The 18,889-nt window shown below is 42.9% G+C and overlaps 1 protein-coding gene across 1 annotated transcript; it reads left to right on the top strand.

Annotated features, from left to right (window-relative positions):
- The first annotated feature begins 829 nt into the window (after positions 1-829).
- On the top strand, positions 830-6,145 carry PMAIP1 (phorbol-12-myristate-13-acetate-induced protein 1). The gene is made up of 2 exons (XM_066246634.1): positions 830-1,051; positions 4,144-6,145. The coding sequence occupies exons 1-2, from the start codon at positions 994-996 to the stop codon at positions 4,248-4,250; spliced, it is 165 nt and encodes a 54-aa protein (XP_066102731.1). The 5' UTR covers positions 830-993; the 3' UTR covers positions 4,251-6,145.
- The last annotated feature ends 12,744 nt before the right edge of the window (positions 6,146-18,889 follow it).

The following is an 18,889-nucleotide window of genomic DNA, read 5'->3' as shown; positions in this document are numbered from 1 at the left end:
TTGAAAGTTTTCTATATGATGATCTTTTTTTTTTTTTCCTTTTTACGTTACTAAGCATCTGAGCAATATCGACTATCCCGAGGGAATATGCTCTACTTTTAAAATTACAGTCTTGACCCCGGAAGCCTAGAACTAGCTCCCCTCCCTCTCCTTATCCACACAATCTCAACAACAACAACACACCCAACACCACCTTCCAAATCAAAACTGTATTTGCTTGCTTGCTTCAGGGTTTCAATTTGTAGTTAACTTTCCAACAAGCTTCAAACGGTACTGTATTTACTAACATGGCCTCTGGCATCATCCCTCCTGCTGTATTCAAGTTCTTTTCGTTTCGCTTCCCTGTAACTAACCGTAACACTCGTAGTTTTAAAACTCTGCTTTTCCGAACTCTTTCCGGAGTTTGTTGACAGAGTCTCTAATTGCGCATTTATGATAAGGTCGAAGTTCCCGGCCTCCCCACCCCCAGCTTGCTTGCTGGAGACACCTTCCTCCTCTCCCGACTCACCGACCCTGGGACAACTGCCGCTGACTGGACGCCGGGCGCTGGCAGAGTCCCGGGGCCAACCCCCGCGCCCCCTGCCCCGTTTGGGAAGGAAGTGATTTTGGAGCTGAGCAATCTCGCCGGTCCAGCGCCCTGCGCCCCCCACCCCCCCGCGGGTCGGTAACATGTCGGGGCAGGTCGCTCAGGGTGGCGGGGGTTCCCCCACTGGATGGGTCCGAAGCGCCCCCCCCACCTCTGCGGCCCGCGGGGCGGAGATAGGGGCGGGCCCGGCGTCTAGTTTCACTACGTCACCCGGGAAGTCCCCATCAGATGAAAGCGCGGGCCCTTGTGTTCCCCGGACCTCAGTGCTTGGCGGGCGCGCACTGACTCTGGTCTCCAGCCCGGTGTTGTCTGTCCACCCCGCGCGCAGCTCGCCTCCCACAGACTCACTCTTGGGGACTGATTCCCCGGGGTCTCCAGCAGAGAGGACTCGTTGGCCGCTGGCAGAAATGCCTGGGAAGAAGGCGCGTAAGAACGCGCAGCCGAGCCCTTCGCGGGCCCCGGCAGGTAGGGACCAGAGGGGGCCCGCGGAGATCCTGGCCGGGACGGGGGCTGGGACTGGGGTCGAGGTCTCGGTCGGAGCAGGATCAGCCTGACTACTCCGGGCACCAAGGTCCAGCCAGGTCTGCGCCCTTGCACGTGTTTTCGGGTTAGCTCCTGGAAGTTCTTTAGGGGTTTTACCCAGGACCGTGGAAACTGCAGGGCACGGATCTCGGTTTGGAATTGGGATGCAGCTGTATTTTAGCGGATGCGTATAGTCTCTCCTTGGCTCACATTCCATTCCCACTTGCCCTGCCCCGGGACCACGGGGAGAAGTGCAAGTGCGGGCGTCAGCCACGAGGAGAAAGTCAGTGTCACGGCAGGTGGGAATGGGAGGAACTCTCGGAGCGACCTGGCTTCCTGAGACAGGTCTCTTTCTCCCAAGTCGTGGACCTTTGAGGGACCCTGCTCTAGGCGCTATCGCTCTCTCGAGTCTGGGCGCGAACAAAAGCAGAGATAACGCTAGATACGATCACAGCTCTTCCACACAGGACTGATGGAGGTTGTGCAGGCTTCGCTGGGACCACTGCGTTCAGGAGCCAGCGCATCTTGCTTCTTTGTTAAGTTACATTGTATAACATTTTAACAATCCCTATTTAGCTGCGGAGAAAGGATAGGAGAACAAGAGTTGGTCCTCAGTTTTTAAAACCCATCAATTCCTCTTCCCACCCCCCACAATAGCGCCATCAAATAACTTTTCACATCAGCACCCCCCCCCCCCGCCCCCAGTCCTTTTTATAAATCTTATCAAACAAGGCTAAGGGGCAGTAGCATAGAAAGACAGCAAGGCTTTGGGCTCGAAAATCCGTGCAGGTCACGCTATTGCATCAGCAGGTAATATAGCCCCCCTCCCCTCCCTTTAAGCACTTTAATCTTTATAGAGCCCATGCGGCGTGCAAAAGAAGTAGTGTATTTGGCAATGTGGCTGTGGCTAAATTGGCGCCAAGCTGCTCTCTCTGGTCTTGCTTGAGAGGGAAAAAACTTTGCCTTTTGTGATGTTCAATAATTCTGTGTTTTGAAAAGATCTAAACCTGTGTGTAACTTTCACCCATCCAACCTACTTCATTCCGGATAACAAGGGACAGGAGAAAGGTCCCACTTAAATTTGTTTTGCTAGTAATACTTTTTAAAAACTGAGATGTAAATGACATAACATTAGTTTTAGGTGTACAACACGATGGGTTGATAACTTATATATTGTGAAATGATTGCAATAAGTTTAGTTAATATACCTGGTTACAAGTTTTAAAATTAATTTATAGATTTTTAACTGTAACAAGGAATCTTAGGGAACAACTAGGAGCTATTTTGTCAAAATCTTTGACTCTGTAACCTATAAAGAATGGCATCTTACCATATTTATTAGGTCTCTTGTTAGTGATTATGAAAATTTTTACTCAGCTCTCTTGTAGAGACAGAAATTGGTTGAAATGTAGATTTAAAAATCCACTTTATTTTACATTTGCAGTTTTTGTTTACTTTGAGCCTAAATAGTTCTTTGCAGGATCTGTTTGCAGAGTAAATCAGATTTCAATTTGTAGACATGATTTTCAATGTTCATAATCAATCTTAAAATGGACAAAAGGCCCTCCGTTGCTCTTTGAAATATCCAAGACAATTGAAATTATGGTCAGTATAGATTTGATGTTAATTTCACTTAAAAATTTACTTGGAGGTTAGATGATAAGCATTGTTTCTTAAGTTAATGCCCAGTTAATTAAATATCTCTCTATTCTAAAAAATAGTAAACATGGCCTGACCTGTGGTGGCGCAGTGGATAAAGCATCAACCTGGAAACACTGAGGTTGCCAGGTTCAAAACCCTGGGCTTGCCTGGTCAAGGCACATATGGGAGTTGATGCTTCCTGCTCCTCCCCCTTCTCTCTCTCTCTCTCTTTCTCTCTCTCTATCCCCCCCTCTCTAAAATGAATAAATAAATAAAAATTATTTTAAAAAAAAAGTAAACATGTAAATTAAACATTATTTTCTGCTTCACTCATCTCCCTAAAGACAATGGATTTTGGTCAGAGTCTGAATTTGTTGGAAGAATTTGGCTTAGAGTAAAATTTTAACTTCTAAATTATTTTAGAGAACATGGACTTACTTTTGAAATATGAGTTTATGAGTCTTTTATGAGAAAGTGTCAAAGGTTTTTATTTTTAATTAACTAATTAATTAATTTTTATTAAGTGAGAGGCGAAGATTCAGAAAGACAGTCTCGCATGCGCCTGGACAGCAAGCCCCCTACTGGGCAATATTTTTGCCCATCTGGGGCCGCTGCTCTGTTGCTCCACGACCACGACTAAGCTATTTTAGTGCCTGTGAGGCCTTGGTGCCATCCTCAGCTCCGGGGGTGGGTGGGGGTGGGGGGGGTGACACTTGCTTGAAAGAGCCATGGCTTCGGGAGAGGGGAGAAGAGAAAAAGAAGAAGGAGGGGTGGAAAGCAGATGGTTGCTTCTCCTGTGTGCCCTAACCAAGAACTGAACCTGGGACTTCTACACACCAGGCTGACACTCTACCACTGAGTCAACTGGCCAGGGCCCAGAGTTTTTTAAAATGAAGAAAAGAAGATATTTAGATTTGCTTATTCATAAGGGTGTAATATGAGCTCTGAATTATTGTCACAAAAACTAAATCCTACTTGAAAATAACAGAAAAGAGTTTAGAATTTGGCATCTGTGTGAAAGAAAAAAAGGATGACATCATCCGAGTCTGGCAATGTCTCACTAATTTGTGGTGTTTGACATATTAAATTATCGTAATTGCAAATAAGATAGTATTTGCCTCATCTGGGATGCTTTTTTTAAAAAAAAAGATTTCAAGTAAATGTCTTTGTTCAACTTATTATTATTATTATTGGTTTATGAGTCACAATGTGTTTGTATATCTCTATTGTGTGCATGTGTGTGTGTATGTGTCATCTCACATTCAAAAAACATGTTCCTAAAGCTAACATTATGAGAAATACCTCACAGGATAAATACTCAATTCGTCACTCTTGCTGGTTACAGTCTGGAATGTTGTCAGTTTAATTTTGAAATGTTTTGCTTTCCTTTTCAGAGGCTGAAGTTGAGTGTGCCATTCAATTAAGGAGAATTGGAGACAAACTGAGTTTCCGGCAGAAACTTCTAAACCTGATAGCCAAACTCTTCCGCTCAGGAACCTGACTGCTTCAGAAGCCTTCTAATGAGGAGACTCCTTTAAAATGGGATTCACCACATTTCATCAATTAGAGGGGAGACTGCCTTATAGTGGAGAAGGATGAGAAGGAGCTCTCACTTGCTTTTGGACGTCTCTGGAAATGAAGATGGAATACATCACAATGAATTTCTGTTAGAGGTTTCCCAGAAGTCATTCTTTGGGACATCAGAACATTATGAAACTACTTTGTTTATTTGGAAGTGAGAATTGAAGAGCTTGGAAAATAGGGAATGAATGATTAATACTTTTGGTTTTTGCATAGAGAATTGTTCTAGTATTTTTGTGAAGGTTGATGTCCAGCCTAGTGTTAGAGGAGTTGATAAATGATTAGGATGTAGGCGGGGACCAAGAAATAGAATATGTTCAATGTTCATTTCTGCTTTGGGTGACAACTTTGGTTTATATACATCATCTTGTTAAAAGTGAAAGTTTCATTCTGAGAATACTGTACGTCATGATAAATGCTGATTTCATAGGTCACTACAAAATATAAAATAATTTGATAATTTGTTTTTTGACTTAAAATGTATTACTTCTGCTCAGATGATGTTTCATTTAAATATGTTCCTACTGTAGGCCTTAACTGGAAAGTATGTAATTTGAAAAAATTTAATCAAAATATGAGTGTTACTTGGTGCCAGTAGAATTCTTATAGGTTGAATAAGGGATATTTTTTTTTAAAACGTGAATTTGACTTTTTACTGCTGTGATTGAAACTTAGTATAACAAGTATTTTAAAGTAACTGAAAAAAAATGAATGGTTCTAAAGAAGTTTCTAAAATCTGTAAAATGCTTTTTCTCATACTAGTCAGTGTGTATATAAGAAGTGATCTTTTAAGAAAAATTAAGCATGTTTTTATAATGATATATACTTCCTTAAGTTAATTTTTAATTTTTAAAATTATGGTTTACATTTAATTTTATTTTGTATTAGTGTCAGGTGTCTGGGATATTTGCTCAATTGGAATGAAAATCCCATGTGTATGTGTGTATATATATATATATTACTAGACATAGATATTATATATATAGATATATTAGTATATTACTCATGTAGTAATATATTTATATATATAATTTGCTTTGAAGTAATATGTAGATTCTAAGAAGGACCTTATATATTTTACTTTTTTGTTGTTAAAGAATAGATTATCAATGAAGACCCAAATATATATGAAAAATCATGACTGAATTTCAGTAAGGACAATCTTATTTATTTTACCTATTTATAATTAAAATATTTTTTGTTTAGTTAAAAAATTTACATTAGTTAAAGTTACAGTTTTAGGTTATAAGACAAGTGTTGGTTTTTTGGGTTTTTTTTTAGACAAGGGTTATATAATTACTTGAATTTGTACAGTAAGAATGTTTTAATAGAGGCCAGCGATTCTCAACCTTATCCATTTCATGCCAGACATTAACTAATTACTAAAATTCTGTGGCACAGCAAAAATGATATATTTTTGCCAATCTGACAAAAAAAAGATAGAATTTTGATTCATTCATAGCAGAAGGCTATTGTTGTGTTGGCTGTTGTCATTTTTTTAAATTTGATAGTCTAAGGGAAAAGAGGTCAGTGCCCCTGACTAAGTAGTTAGGTATTGCGTGTTTTAAAAATTCTTGTAGCATACCAGTTGAAAAACACTGATATAGGTAATAGTCACTTTAGATTAAAAAAATACCTCAACATCTTTGTTTCTACAGTATTAATTACAGCTGTTAGTTTAGTTGCAAATATATATTTTGTGTGTGTGCTTTGTGGCAGACCTATTCTGCCATATCTATATTTATAGTCTGTATATTTATACGTTTATATACATATACAACTGATACTGTAGCTGTAAAACATTAAAAATTATTATCACCCTTTTCTGTGTTTATTTATTTTATCATGTATACTACTGTTTATTATGTAACCAAAATAATGTATTTTAACTAATTTTTATCAGCAGGCACCTTTGGCTAGAACCATCCCCTCTGGTCTAGTTCTGTGGTGAGAATAGAGAAGACAGGGGCCATGACTTCTGCCGTCCAGAAACTTGCACTTTAATTGGGATAAAAAGTACTGAAAAAATAGGGAATTAATGCTCGGTCTTGAGTGCCTTATCTTAGTGCCTGGAAAGTGGTTTATTTAAAGTGGCCTGCAGAAAGTCATGATTTAGAGGTGTGGCGAGCCTCAGATACTTCTGAGTCTGCCAGGCAAGAGGAACTTCTGTGCAGTGTAGGGTGACCTCACAGCTTTCCTCCTGCCCCCACGCTGGGCTGTATGTATTGCTTCATCAGAAGTGGTCATGTGCAGAAGTAGGTGTAACTCGGTGGACTTCCTGTTTGAGTGTGAGAACTAAAAAGATAGCCCAGTTTTCAGTTTTCTCCTAGGAAACCCACCCCCCCCCCCTTAAAAAGTCTGCTGGGATCATGGAAAGTAAATTGGCTCCCTTAGGTGGGGAGGGAGACAGAACCAGCTTCACCAGACAATGACAAAGAGATGGCAGAGGCCCTGGCCGGTTGGCTCAGTGGTAGAGCGTCGGCCTGGCGTGCAGAAGTCCCGGGTTCGATTCCCAGCCAGGGCACACAGGAGAAGCACCCATCTGCTTCTCCACCCCTCCCCCTCTCCTTCCTCTCTGTCTCTCTCTTCCCCTCCCGCAGCGAGGCTCCATTGAAGCGAGGATGGCCCGGGCGTTGGGGATGGCTCCTTGGCCTCTGCCCCAGGCGCTAGAGTGGCTCTGGTCGCAACAGAGCAACGCCCCCTGGTGGGCAGAGCAGAGCGTCGCCCCCTGGTGGGCGTGCCGGGTGGATCCCGGTCGGGCGCATGTGGGAGTCTGACTGTCTCTCCCCGTTTCCAGCTTCAGAAAAATACAAAAAAAATAAAAAATAAAAAAAAGAGAGATGGCAGAGAACCCCTAATAAGGGCCACAGAGAAAGCCACACAAACCAGATGCCCCTGGCTCCCCCAGAGGAAAAACTTTGTAATGCAAGGGAGGGAGGGGCAATCGGCTTCACAGAAGGTGGGGGTCAATCTGCATTTGATTTGAAGGTCTCAGGAAGAGGAACTCCTGTCCCTAAGCCTCTTTACACAGCCAGAATCAAACGGTTAATTAGTTTTGCTAAAACTACTTTTTCTTTTATGTAAGGAATAACACAGGAAGGCTGAGACATAATTCACAGGCTTCAAGTATGAGAACTAGACCATTGGATAACTATTTTAATATTAAAAAATATGCAAGATATCCACGTAACTGTAATTGTAGCTGATAACTGACAAAATTTTGAGGAATTAAAAATACGTTGACTTGCATTTATATTTAAAAGAAAACCTCAATAGTCTGTATATTTGAAAAAAAAATCTATCTATTTATGAATAAGTTATTCAGTCTAAAAACACCACGCACTGTGATTGGGGTTATTAATCTCTAGCAATAACCCTGCCTGAAACACCTCCCCACCTCCACCCCCACCCCTGCAGAAACAGCATAAACGGAAATCCTGTTAAACTCCCCAAACCTTTGTCAGAGGGAATGACCCACTAGATCCACTAGACAGTAACTGACACCTTAGGAAGAGCATGACAACTGGGAGGGATGCAATGCAGAGTCCCCTGCTTTGGAATCCCGAAGCTGGACTTTCAAGGCAAAACCATTCGCAAGCTGTGTGACCAGAACAAGGTGGCCTGCCTGAGCCGGTTAACCCTTTGAAGTTGGGATGACCAGACCATTGTTAAGTTTCCTGGTCTGAAAGAGAAAATGGGATGGCAAACTGGTCTGTAGAAGATTCCCCACCATACCTCCAGTCCCACTGGCCTCGCTCCTGACTTCATTTCAGACAGGATAAGAGAAAACTGAAGGGTTTGCCAAAACATAAAAATAAAATAATAATAATAATAATAAAGTAGGGGAGTGTGCATGTAAAAAGCCCCTTCCCACCTTCAAAAAAATAATAAAAATCTTTTTTTCTAAATTTTTCTTCCAAACTTTGGTTCTAAGTGCTGGAACAGGTTCGGTGTGAAGTTCTGGGATGTGTGAGTGTTTTCTTGGAAATGAGAACTGCCCATGCATATTGGCTTCCCTGACCGCATGTCACTCTCTCGGGGCTGCTGCTTCTATATATGCAGCTGAAAATAGAAATGGGTCACCTGACAGAACACACCCCATGACGTAATCACTTGAGTATCTTTATGTCTAGGTCATGGTTCAAGAACAAAACCTTTGTCAGTACAATCTGGGTACTAATTTAGCTTCTCTCTTCTGGACTTTCAGAAATCAGTTCAACAAATTCAGAGTGAAACAGTCACGCCCACCTACTGTTTTCTTCCAAACTGTCAGCTTTTTAAAACCCCAGGAAAATGAGAGAATTGGTAAGAGTGGCCAGTGGGGATTTAGGATTCCTTTATGCTGTAAGTGTGGGTGTCAGACCACCTCCTCGTGATTTGAAACTTCACAACGCATTGGAGCCCGGGATAAGGTTTGGATTGAAATACAATGTGTTTGGTGTTTCCTGTGTTTTGCCATAAAGGGTTCTTTTCTGTCCTGCTGTCTCACTAATAATCTCTAGTGGAAAGCTTGTGAGATTTGCCTATTTCCAATTTTACACCTGTTTTCAAAACTACAAAGCTCTTCTCCCCACAACTGTCATTGGTGCTTGACTTTCAAATCATCTGGCCTCTTTTCCACTTGCTCTTGGGATTAAATAGCTTGGTCTCTACTTTCTTATAAAATGGTGTCAAATACACTTACTTCAAACCATCCTAAGAATCAAAGGAGGTGAGACTTCGCGTGGGGCCGGCCCACAGTTCTGCTCCCTAAACATCAGCTAACTTTCCGTTCAAGGCGGAGGGTTAGATATCATCTTCCCTGCAAAGCTATGGAAGGCCTTGCCCAATTAAGATTATTAGATGAAAAGAAAAGCTTTTGAAGGAAGGCATTTGGGCAGTGTTGGAGCTGGAGAGGAAGTGGCAGTTTTCCCTTGATGAGGCCATCTGTTTTTCATTTGTAACCTCCTAATGATGGTCAAACATTTACTTTTGCCCCATACATAGTAGATTTCATGACCACTATAGAATTGCCTGAAGCCTCTTGCATAGGCATGTAAAAATTTGGATCTTGGTTTATAGAATACCACCACAAAAAAACAAAAACAAACCCCAAACAAATCCCAAAACAAACACACAAACAAACAAACAAAAAACCAGGAAGAAGATCGTGTCTCCTTACTTTGGACTGGCCTAGGTTTGGGCAACGCAGGGAGTGCTGAGAGCCTGGGGGCGGGGTTTTTCCCTGAGATGAAACTAAACTTGTGTTCTTTTGGAGAACCAAGTTCAGATCCTGGCTGCTTTGTTTTCGGCTTTTAGGGAACTTAGTTGCATCACCCACAGGGTTTCCATAGGGCTAACTTTAAGTCTGTGACACGTGGACAAAACTTCCAGGCGATACGTGCCTCTGATGTGCCAGACATCAGGATTTTATCATTTTGTCTAGTGCTCGCAACACGTCTATTTGTAAAACATGACTCTCTTGCTCCCTTTATGGCAGAGGAAATCGCCTCGGAGGATCAGCAATTTCCTCTAGCGCCAGCTGGGAAGTGAGTGGAAGATGTAGGATTTGAACCCATGGCTTTCTGACTTCAAAGTTGCCTCTCTAGCTTCCACACCAGTGCCTCCCACGTGGGGCTGGGAAGCGGCCCCATCCCAGACCCAAGCTGGTTGTTTTCCATCCTAGAGTGTCATAAAACACAGCCAAGTCTTACACCCCTGGGTTTTCTGAGAGTGTAAGGTTGATCATTAATGAGACCAGCCGGCATGTGAAAAATACCGGTAAGCGCAGCCTCAGTTGGAAGCGCTCTGACCCAGCCCTGCCGCTCTGGTCCAGCCTCCGGCGACGGGAACGCAGCCTCTGCAAGCGGTGACCTGGTGAGCCGCGAGCGAGCTGGTGGGCAAGGTGAGCGTCTCATTTCCGGAGGGACTTTTGTGATGGAAGAGTCCAGAATGAATTCTAAAACACACACTCCCCACCGGCTCGCTTTGTTTGCAGCTGACTCCAACACAGCCTCTCCTGAAAAGGACCCGCAGGAGCTATTTGTCTTGGGAAAGAAAAGGACGCAGGGAGACGGTCAGAACAGCAGTTTGTGTGTTTTGTTGGCTGCCCCGGCTCCGCCCTATTTCAGCAGAGCCAAGCAGAGATTAGGAAGGAAGAAGATCTTGTTGCCACCACTTTTTTTTTTAACCGAACAATAGAAAACATCTCAATTAAGCAGTCTGCATTCTTGATGATTCATTTGCACAAGAGTTGGAGGAGGGGCAGGGAGCAGCAGGTGGTTCTATTCATTATGAAAGATCCCCCATCTCCAGGAAACGTGCACATTTGTCAGCTCATTTGAAAGCAGAGTAGGAATCCTCCATTTTCTGGAAAAACACACATTTATGAGCTCACCAGAAAGCAGAGGGAAACCAAAATCTCCCTTTGTTCATTGAGAGAGAGAGAGAGAGAGAGAGCGAGCACAAGGTAGCACCTGCAACGAAAAAGACTTCTTTCCTCCTTTGGCATGCTAATTGGGGTTACAGCAGAAAGAACAAATTTCTGAGAATTATCAAATCAGGGCTAGGACATTGAGCTGTCCTTTAAAGTGCCACTGCAGAAGAAGAATATAAGGCAGTCTGGGTAATACTGCCGAGAGGACTCCTTGGGGCTCTGCGGAAGGGACCAGCCTGGATGGTGAATCTGGGCTTTTCCTCCAGACGTGAGCATAAATCAGGAAAGGCAGTAACATGGCCCAGGTGTGGCTTACTGGTAAACCACTCACTTTAAAGATAAGGCTGGCCAACTAAAAAAGTGTTTATATTTCTACATGTTTCAAAAACACTGAGATCATTTCCAACCCAAATCATCTTAAAGTTACACTGCAGCTCCCTTTGTAATAAATAGTGATGGCGAGGCATAGATACAGGACCCATTTCTTCTGGCAGGATTGTACTGTTTCATCCCAAGAGACAATGGAACGTTTCCCGGTCTTGGTTTGCCTGGGACTGTTCTGGTTCGGAAACTGAAAGTCTCATACCCTGGAAATACCCTGGGCAAACAATAATCATCAGTTACTCTTCTATGGCTGTGGCATGCTTGCACGTGTACCTTTAGCAAGTTTAGCTCGTAGGATCGCTGTCTAAATAAACTGTATCTTTCTCCACTTCTGGTTCCTTTGTGAGAAGAGGATAAACTAAACCCTGTGGCATCCCAGGGCTCCTATGGGGATTACAGAGATCAGGGATGATATGCTCTCAGCCTGGGGCTGGCAGTTAGTAAACGCCCAATAAATGGATGCTGAGAAACATACTCTGAGGGATTGCAAAGAGTTAACAAAAGCCGAGGGTTATCATAATTTTATTGGAATTATTAAGGTACATTCTGAGTGAAGAGATGAAGAAAATACCCGCTCTGATTTATGGATTTTACAGGTCAGTTGAGGAGACAGATGAAACATCTTCAAATGGTCCAGGGTTCACAGTCATCAACCATGAATCCTGGGGAAAAGAAAAAAGTCATGTAGGGTCAGGTTTTTTGTTTTGTTTTGTTTTTTTAAATTTCAAATAAAGAATGATGCTTATCAGGGAAGTTATCTGCTCTGACTTGGAAGTCTTCACAGGACCTTCTTGGCAGGTCTGCCGAGTTCTCATTGAGACTCTCCTCCAAGGGCCAGTCTTCCTCAAACAGACTGTATTTCCCCCACTTTGTTAATCTGTCTTTCATCTTCTTTTTTTTCCCACAGATAACTATTTCCTTAAGGGTCACTAGTGGCCTAATTGCCATATCCCTAGGCCTCTTTCTATGTCACATTATGCTCACCCTCTGGGCATCAGCAGCCCCTTTAAAAGTTTATAAGGTGATTAGCATATCACACCAGGGACCCTAAGTCTTTACTTTTTTAGCAAGTTCCTCTTTTTTCTTCTTCTTCTTTAAATGTCAATTTCCCAAGGTTCTGCTTTCAACAGTTCTCTAAGGGTAATGACCCCATGTGCCCCCCCCCCCCCCTTAAGCTAACTGATTTTCAGTGTTCACTTCCATCTGGCCTGCCTGTCTCCCTGTGAGACTGCTTCACTTTGTAGGATTGGTGATAGTTTTCATTAACTTTGAATTTTTTCCCTTTTCATCTTTGCTGCTTAAGGCTCTTTTATCTTTCAAGGTCAATGTAAAAAGCCATTTCTTTTGAGAAGTATTTTGAGATGGCTTAGATCAGTAAAGAAATTCTCTCCTTGGTGTTTCTATAACACATTTTTTTTTTGTCACAGAGTCAACACTTATTTCATTTACATTTATGTTAATTAACCTTATGTTTGCTTCTCAAGTTGATTATAAGCTCCTTTAGGTATGACATAGATCTAATTTGGTTTTTATCCCCAGTGTCACTCAGCAAAATGGCATTCATTCTTCTGTAAAGTAATTTTGATCATGTGTCAAGAACTATATTTGACACTGGAGATATGAAGATTAAATAACCAAGAATGCATGTCACAGCCTGAATGCCTCAAAGTCTAGTAGGGACACCAAAACAAACAAAATAAACCCCAGATAATTACAATTAATCTTTTAAGTACAATGCTAAGAGGTGAGCTCAAAGTGTGTTGGGAGGTTTGAGGCTCACAAAGTGTGTGTGTGTTTGGTAGGAGCTATTGAAGCCTTCAGGAAATAAGAATGTCTGAGATGCATGTACTAGTTATATACTGCTGTGTAACAAATTGCCCCTGAATTTAGCAGCTTAAAACCATACACATGTGTTAACGCATAGTTTCTGTGGGTCAGGAGTCCAAGAGTGGCTTAGTTGGCTCTTCTGCTCCTGGGTCTCTCACAAGGCTGTAGTGAAGATGAAGGTGTTGACTGTGGCTGTGGTCTCAGTCTGATAGGCAAACTGAGAAGGATGTACTTCTTAACTCTCGCGTGTGGTTGTTGGAAAGACGCAGTTCTCTGGCGGTGGTGGGACTAAGAACCTCAGCTTCTACCTGGCTTTTGGAGAGGCCACCCTCTGTTTCTTGCCACATGGACTTCTCCAAGTTGTTTCATTAGGGCAAGTTTTCAGGAAGAATAAGAGAGAGAGAGAGAGCGAGCAAGATGGAAGTCAGTCTTTTACAACATAATCATGGAAGTGACTTTGCTTTGATCACCTTTGCTCTGTTCTATTTGTTAGAAACAAGTCACTAGGTCCAACCCGCACTCAAGGGGAGGGGAGAATGCAGGGCATGAATACCAGGGGTGGAGATTACTGAAACCCCTTGGGAAAGGCTGCCCACCACCACACAGAGTCCTAGAGAATGAGAAGTTGACTAGTTTGTTTCTCTCAGAGGAACCAGGATTAGCAAATGGATGAAGAGGAGGATAACACAGCCTCTGAGACACTTGGGTGCTACTGGTTCTTAGAGTTTAAGACTGGATAGATAAGTCAGGACGTGCTTGGAAGGAGGGACCTGGACTTGAACTTGTAGAAGGGTTGTGCTCATAGAAGTAGCACAATCAGTTACCACAGGGATAACTCAGTCTGGGCCTATGTAAAAGATGGCTTTTAGGGGAGTCTGTCTAATGTTCAGGAATGTATTATTGTAGAAGGATGAAGGAAGGCCTCCTAAAGCCTCCCTCCCCTGGCACCCTATACCATACCATATGCTTTCAGGAATTATCAGAGCAACAGAGGGGACACTGTATAGTTCCAAGAGGGTTCAGAGAGAGGGGGGTGGCCAAGCAAACCCCCCAACTAGATGGAGGGATAGAAAGGGGAAGGAGGATGACGGTGATAAGGAGGGCAGGGCCTCTAATGCCAGCCTGGCAAGTGAGCCAGCTCGCAGACCTGCTGATCCTGGAAATGGGCCGCAGCTGCCTTTGTAGGATGACTCAGCAAGTTATTTTTCAGGAAGTGTTTGTGTGTTTTGTTGTTTTTTTTTTTTCTTTTTCTTTTCCACTGGGGTAATGAAGGGGAACAAGCAAACAAGACTGAAAAAGATTTCAGGACTATGTCAGATACGGAAACACCTTGGACCGTTTAATGTGATGCCCACAGAAATCATCTGATAATTCACACGTCTCTACTTTTCTCTGTCGACTGGGGTCTCTCCGCAGCCACATGCAATCCAAGGCTGGAGTGAGACTCAGATAAGAGGCCGGTCCACAGCTGCTGGCTCACACACCCGGAGGCACAAATGCCCCCCCCCCCCCCCCGGTCATTTCTGTCTCTGCAGACAGGAAAGGTGGGTGTGGGGTGTTATGGATCTGGTCAGGGACATGGCCCCTTGGGACTTCCAAGTTGCCCTGCGGCAGCTGGGATGACTCAGACCGTGTTTTTCCGCCAACTCAGCGGGGCTCTGCGGGGTGGGGCCCCGTGCAGCTGAGCACTAGGGACCTCCCCAGTTGCTCTGTTTTAAGCTCTGGGGTCTTGTAACAGGTTTGGTGGGAACTGCAGAGCTGTCTGGGAAGGATTTAATAGTCTCTAGGTCCCCGTTTTAATAATAGCCCTTTCCGATTGCTAGACATGCCGCAGCTGTTGCAGTAAGTGCTTTGTAAGTATTATTTCATTTAATCCGTTAGGACAACTTTCAGGGCTAAGTATGATTATCTCCATATAATTTTTTTTAACAAGAGGGAAATCAAAAGTTTGAAGGTTTGGAAACCTGCCCGAAGTTGGAAGACTAAATGGAGAGGCAAAGACAGAATGTAAACAGGTCTGATTCCCAAGCCGGTGTCCTTGGTCTTCGTGATCGGGCTGCCTGTGACCTCTCCCTGTGGGGAGTTCATTCAGCGAGCACTGTGGAGAGCCTGCCAGGTGCCAGGTGCCTTCCTGGGCACTGTGGAGAAGGTAAATGTTATCCAGGAGTCACTAGCCTTTAGAAGAACTACCCAGGTACACTGGACAATGTTCTTTTCAGTCTTGGTTCTATGTCTCACGAGTGATGTGACCCGGGCTTCTTTATTTAGGCCAGAATTCCTTTCTTTTCAACTAGAAAGTAGAGGTAACAGGACTATTGTGAATCTAGACAAGAGAAGGGATGGTGACAGTGTGTTATAAAGTAGTGGGTTCTCAGAAAGTGAAGCTTCATTCATCTTTTACGAGATATCTGGCTTTTAGCTGGGCTGGTTCTGAGGCAAAGTATTCAGATCAAACCCAGGTCTCTTGATGCATCTGAGACCCCTCTGTTCTCATGATGTTTCACATACTGTCACTGCCTTGTAAAGTCCTGTTAACTCAACCTTCTGAGTACAGACAGAATATGACCCTCCTCTGGTCCACTCCCATTGGAGCCATCGTCATCCCTTACCTGTCTTTGTAACGGCGTCCTACCTGGCCCCCTGCTCCTGCCCCCAGTCTCTGGTCAAATATCGCCTTATCATCCCACACGTCTCAGTGTCCTTTAAAATGTTGCACTGTCGTTCACTGTACCCCAACCCTGCTTGATCCTTCTTCACCACTTGGCACAGACTTGTTGATTTGTTAACAGTCTGATGCCCACTCTAGAATGCAGGGCCCATGAGGACAGAGGCCTTGGCTTTTCTCTGTGTGGCTTAGTCACCAGGACCTTGAACCTGGCAGGCAATAGGTACTACCGTACCTGACCCCTTTCAGTTCATTCCCAATACAGTCTGCTCTTCTTCAATGACATTTTGGATATAAAAAATTCAGAAAGGTAGAAAAAAGGGGGGACAGAACTTTACCCATAGTGGTGGTTCCAGAAATAATCATTAATACATTTAAAACTATTTTAATAGTTTAATACATATTATGAGTATTTTAATATTTAAAATACAAAAGGTATTTTAACAAACACCCTTATCCTTGTATATGTTCTGAATTTTGATGTTTTGCTTAAAGCATTTGAATATGTGAGTTACCCAAATTTGGTTTCATTCTTAGCATTCTCAATAAGTTTAGCATCATCGGCTATCCCTTAGCCAAATATTTTGAGGATGTTACACCTAAGAATCCCATAATGCATTGTGGATGTTCACTGTGTGTATAATGCATGGACAGCCATATTTTATTCACATAATCATGCATTAATTCATTAATCACTCATTCAGCACCTACTGTGGGCTGTGCAGACAGTTTCCTGTTTTAGTTAGAACCCTGAGTTTTCATTGTGCCCGTATAGTAGGGCCAACAACCTTGAAGCTTGACCAGTGACGACCACTTATATATCCTTTCAAGGCTTTTATGCTTTAAACACACCATGAAGTGATTTTTAGCTTGTTCAACCTGCTGTGAAATAAGCCATCTAATTCTATGTCAAATGTAGTAGTTCTTTTTTTATTTTTAAGATTTTATTTATGGATTTTAGAGGGAAGAGAGAGAGAGAGAGTGAGAGTGAGAGAGAGGAGAGAGAGAGAGAGAGAAAGGGGAGAGAGGAGCAGGAAGCATCAACTCATAGTGGTTGCTTCTTATATGTGCCTTGACCAGGCAAACCTGGGGTTTCGAACCAATGACTTCAGCATTCCAGGTTGAAGATTTATCCACTGTGCCACCACAGGTCAGGCTAATGTAGTATTTCTAAGTGTCGTTCAATATTATTGTAATGTAAACAGGAGTCTCCTTCTCCATGGTTCTAGCTCTGACTAGAATGCTCTCGATGACATGTGCCTTTGGAATGCCACCAAACAGAGCCATGCTATATTTGTAAGAGGACACCAGTGCCTGGTAACCCATAAACCTCGAGTCGTCTCTGAGGGGTGTTTCATTTCACCCGATAGCAGGGGACTGCTCTGTCGAGTACAGTATGACCACACGATCCTATCAGATTCTTTGCCAGGGATTCCCACAGGAGGACAGATTGCCTTTGGCTGTAGAGGTTTTCTTAGATCGTCTAGCTCTTCAGTGTGATAGTGTGGCAGGAAGATGCTTTGATATAGTAACTGAGGCTTCAGCGAGTTACTCCACAAACCTCCTGCTGTTGGGCAGACAGAAACCGAGCTCTGTTGCCTCAAGGGAGGATCCTCATAGCTTAAGCAGAGAAACCGGAACCAAACTCTTGACTGTTAGTTTCCAAAGATGAGAATGATTTGGAGGAATAGACGGGCAAGCAGAGCTAGTTCTCTCACCACTGAAGATTAGATAAAGTTGCCCAAGACAGAGAAGATGTGGAGAGGGGGAGCGTTCAGTGAGGCTGGGACAAGGGACCAGACGTGGGCAGTTGCAGGGTCAGCTACAACAAGCCCTGTTTGTCTCCTGCACCAGGAAGCTGAGGGAGCCTCTGTGTCAGGGGTTCCCAAACTACGGCCCGCGGGGCACATGCGGCCCCCTGAGGCCATTTATCCGGCCCCCGCCACACTTCCAGAAGGGGCACCTCTTTCATTAGTGGTCAGTGAGAGGAGCATAGTTCCCATTGAAATACTGGTCAGTTTGTTGATTTAAATTTACTTGTTCTTTATTTTAAATATTGTATTTGTTCCTGTTTTGTTTTTTTACTTTAAAATAAGATATGTGCAGTGTGCATAGGGATTTGTTCATAGTTGTTTTTTTTTTATAGTCCGGCTCTCCAATGGTCTGAGGGACAGTGAACTGGCCCTCTGTGTAAAAAGTTTGGGGACCACTGATTTAGGTCATAACAGTGACCTTGAAGCCAAAAGATGATGGAGCCGCAAGGCCCTGGATCCCCAAATCACCCCATGGAAGAGAGAAGCATAGAGTACCTCTCAACCAGAAACATCATCAGTATTAGACTTCACGTGACCAATAGATGAAATTTTCATTTTGCTAATTCATTTTTATATTTTGGGATTGCCTACAGAAGCTAGCCTACATTGAACACTTTCTCAAGTGAAAGAAAACTCAACCATCCCCTACTGAGTTCATCTAATTAAATCAGGCATTAAACCTTTGAGTAGTATAAACGTTCATGTACGTCCTCGTGCCTCCTGACCATCCAGAATATGATAGTACATGTACATCTTTAAACTTGGAGCTGGAGGTACACGAGAATTGCATGAAAACAAAAATTTTTATTTTAAAAATGTGTAAGGCAACATTAAAAAAAAGGCAAATGTATGTTCTTATTTCCATAAATTGGTTATCAAACAAACATGATTTTAAGTTAATAAAACTGGAACTAGAACTGATTTTATTTTTTGAAAAAAAACTCACTCCCAGGAGTCAGCAAGCATGAAAAAAACTCACTACTCAAAGGGTTAATAGACTAGCTTCAGGTGAGGAGAAAAGTGTGAAAGTAAAGACGTATGGTTCTAGAGCTGTATCCTCCCAAATGAACTTGGTGAAATCGACTGTGCACAACAGGCTCTCTAATGAATTAATACATTGATGCTAAATGGTATGAGTGATTTGAATTAAATTTTCTTTAGGTGAAATGAATGGTTCTGGTTTTTATGTGTGCCTGAATGGATTACAGAACTGACATATCTGTAAAGCCCTGGCAGGTTTGCTCAGTCTATTAGGGCATCATCCTGAAACAACAAGGTAACGGGTTCGATCCCCGGTGAGGGCACATATGGGAAACAACCAGTGCATGCACAACTAAATGGAACAACAAATAAATGCTTCTCTTTCTCCCTCTTTCTTCCTCTCTCTGTCTCTCTAAAATCAACCAATAAATAATAAAAAAATTAATAAAAGAATTAACACATTTGAATTAGTT

Source organism: Saccopteryx bilineata, chromosome 11, assembly GCF_036850765.1.
Source record: "Saccopteryx bilineata isolate mSacBil1 chromosome 11, mSacBil1_pri_phased_curated, whole genome shotgun sequence".
In the NCBI taxonomy this organism is placed as follows: domain Eukaryota; kingdom Metazoa; phylum Chordata; class Mammalia; order Chiroptera; family Emballonuridae; genus Saccopteryx; species Saccopteryx bilineata.
This window is presented reverse-complemented; position numbering and strand designations above follow the sequence as displayed.

Bases quoted from the DNA above. Each gene is read 5' to 3' on its own strand.
- PMAIP1 (XM_066246634.1), top strand. From the start codon at position 994: ATGCCTGGGAAGAAGGCGCGTAAGAACGCGCAGCCGAGCCCTTCGCGG. The intron at 1,052-4,143 runs GTAGGGACCAGA...TTTCCTTTTCAG, and splicing joins CCCTTCGCGGGCCCCGGCAG to AGGCTGAAGTTGAGTGTGCC.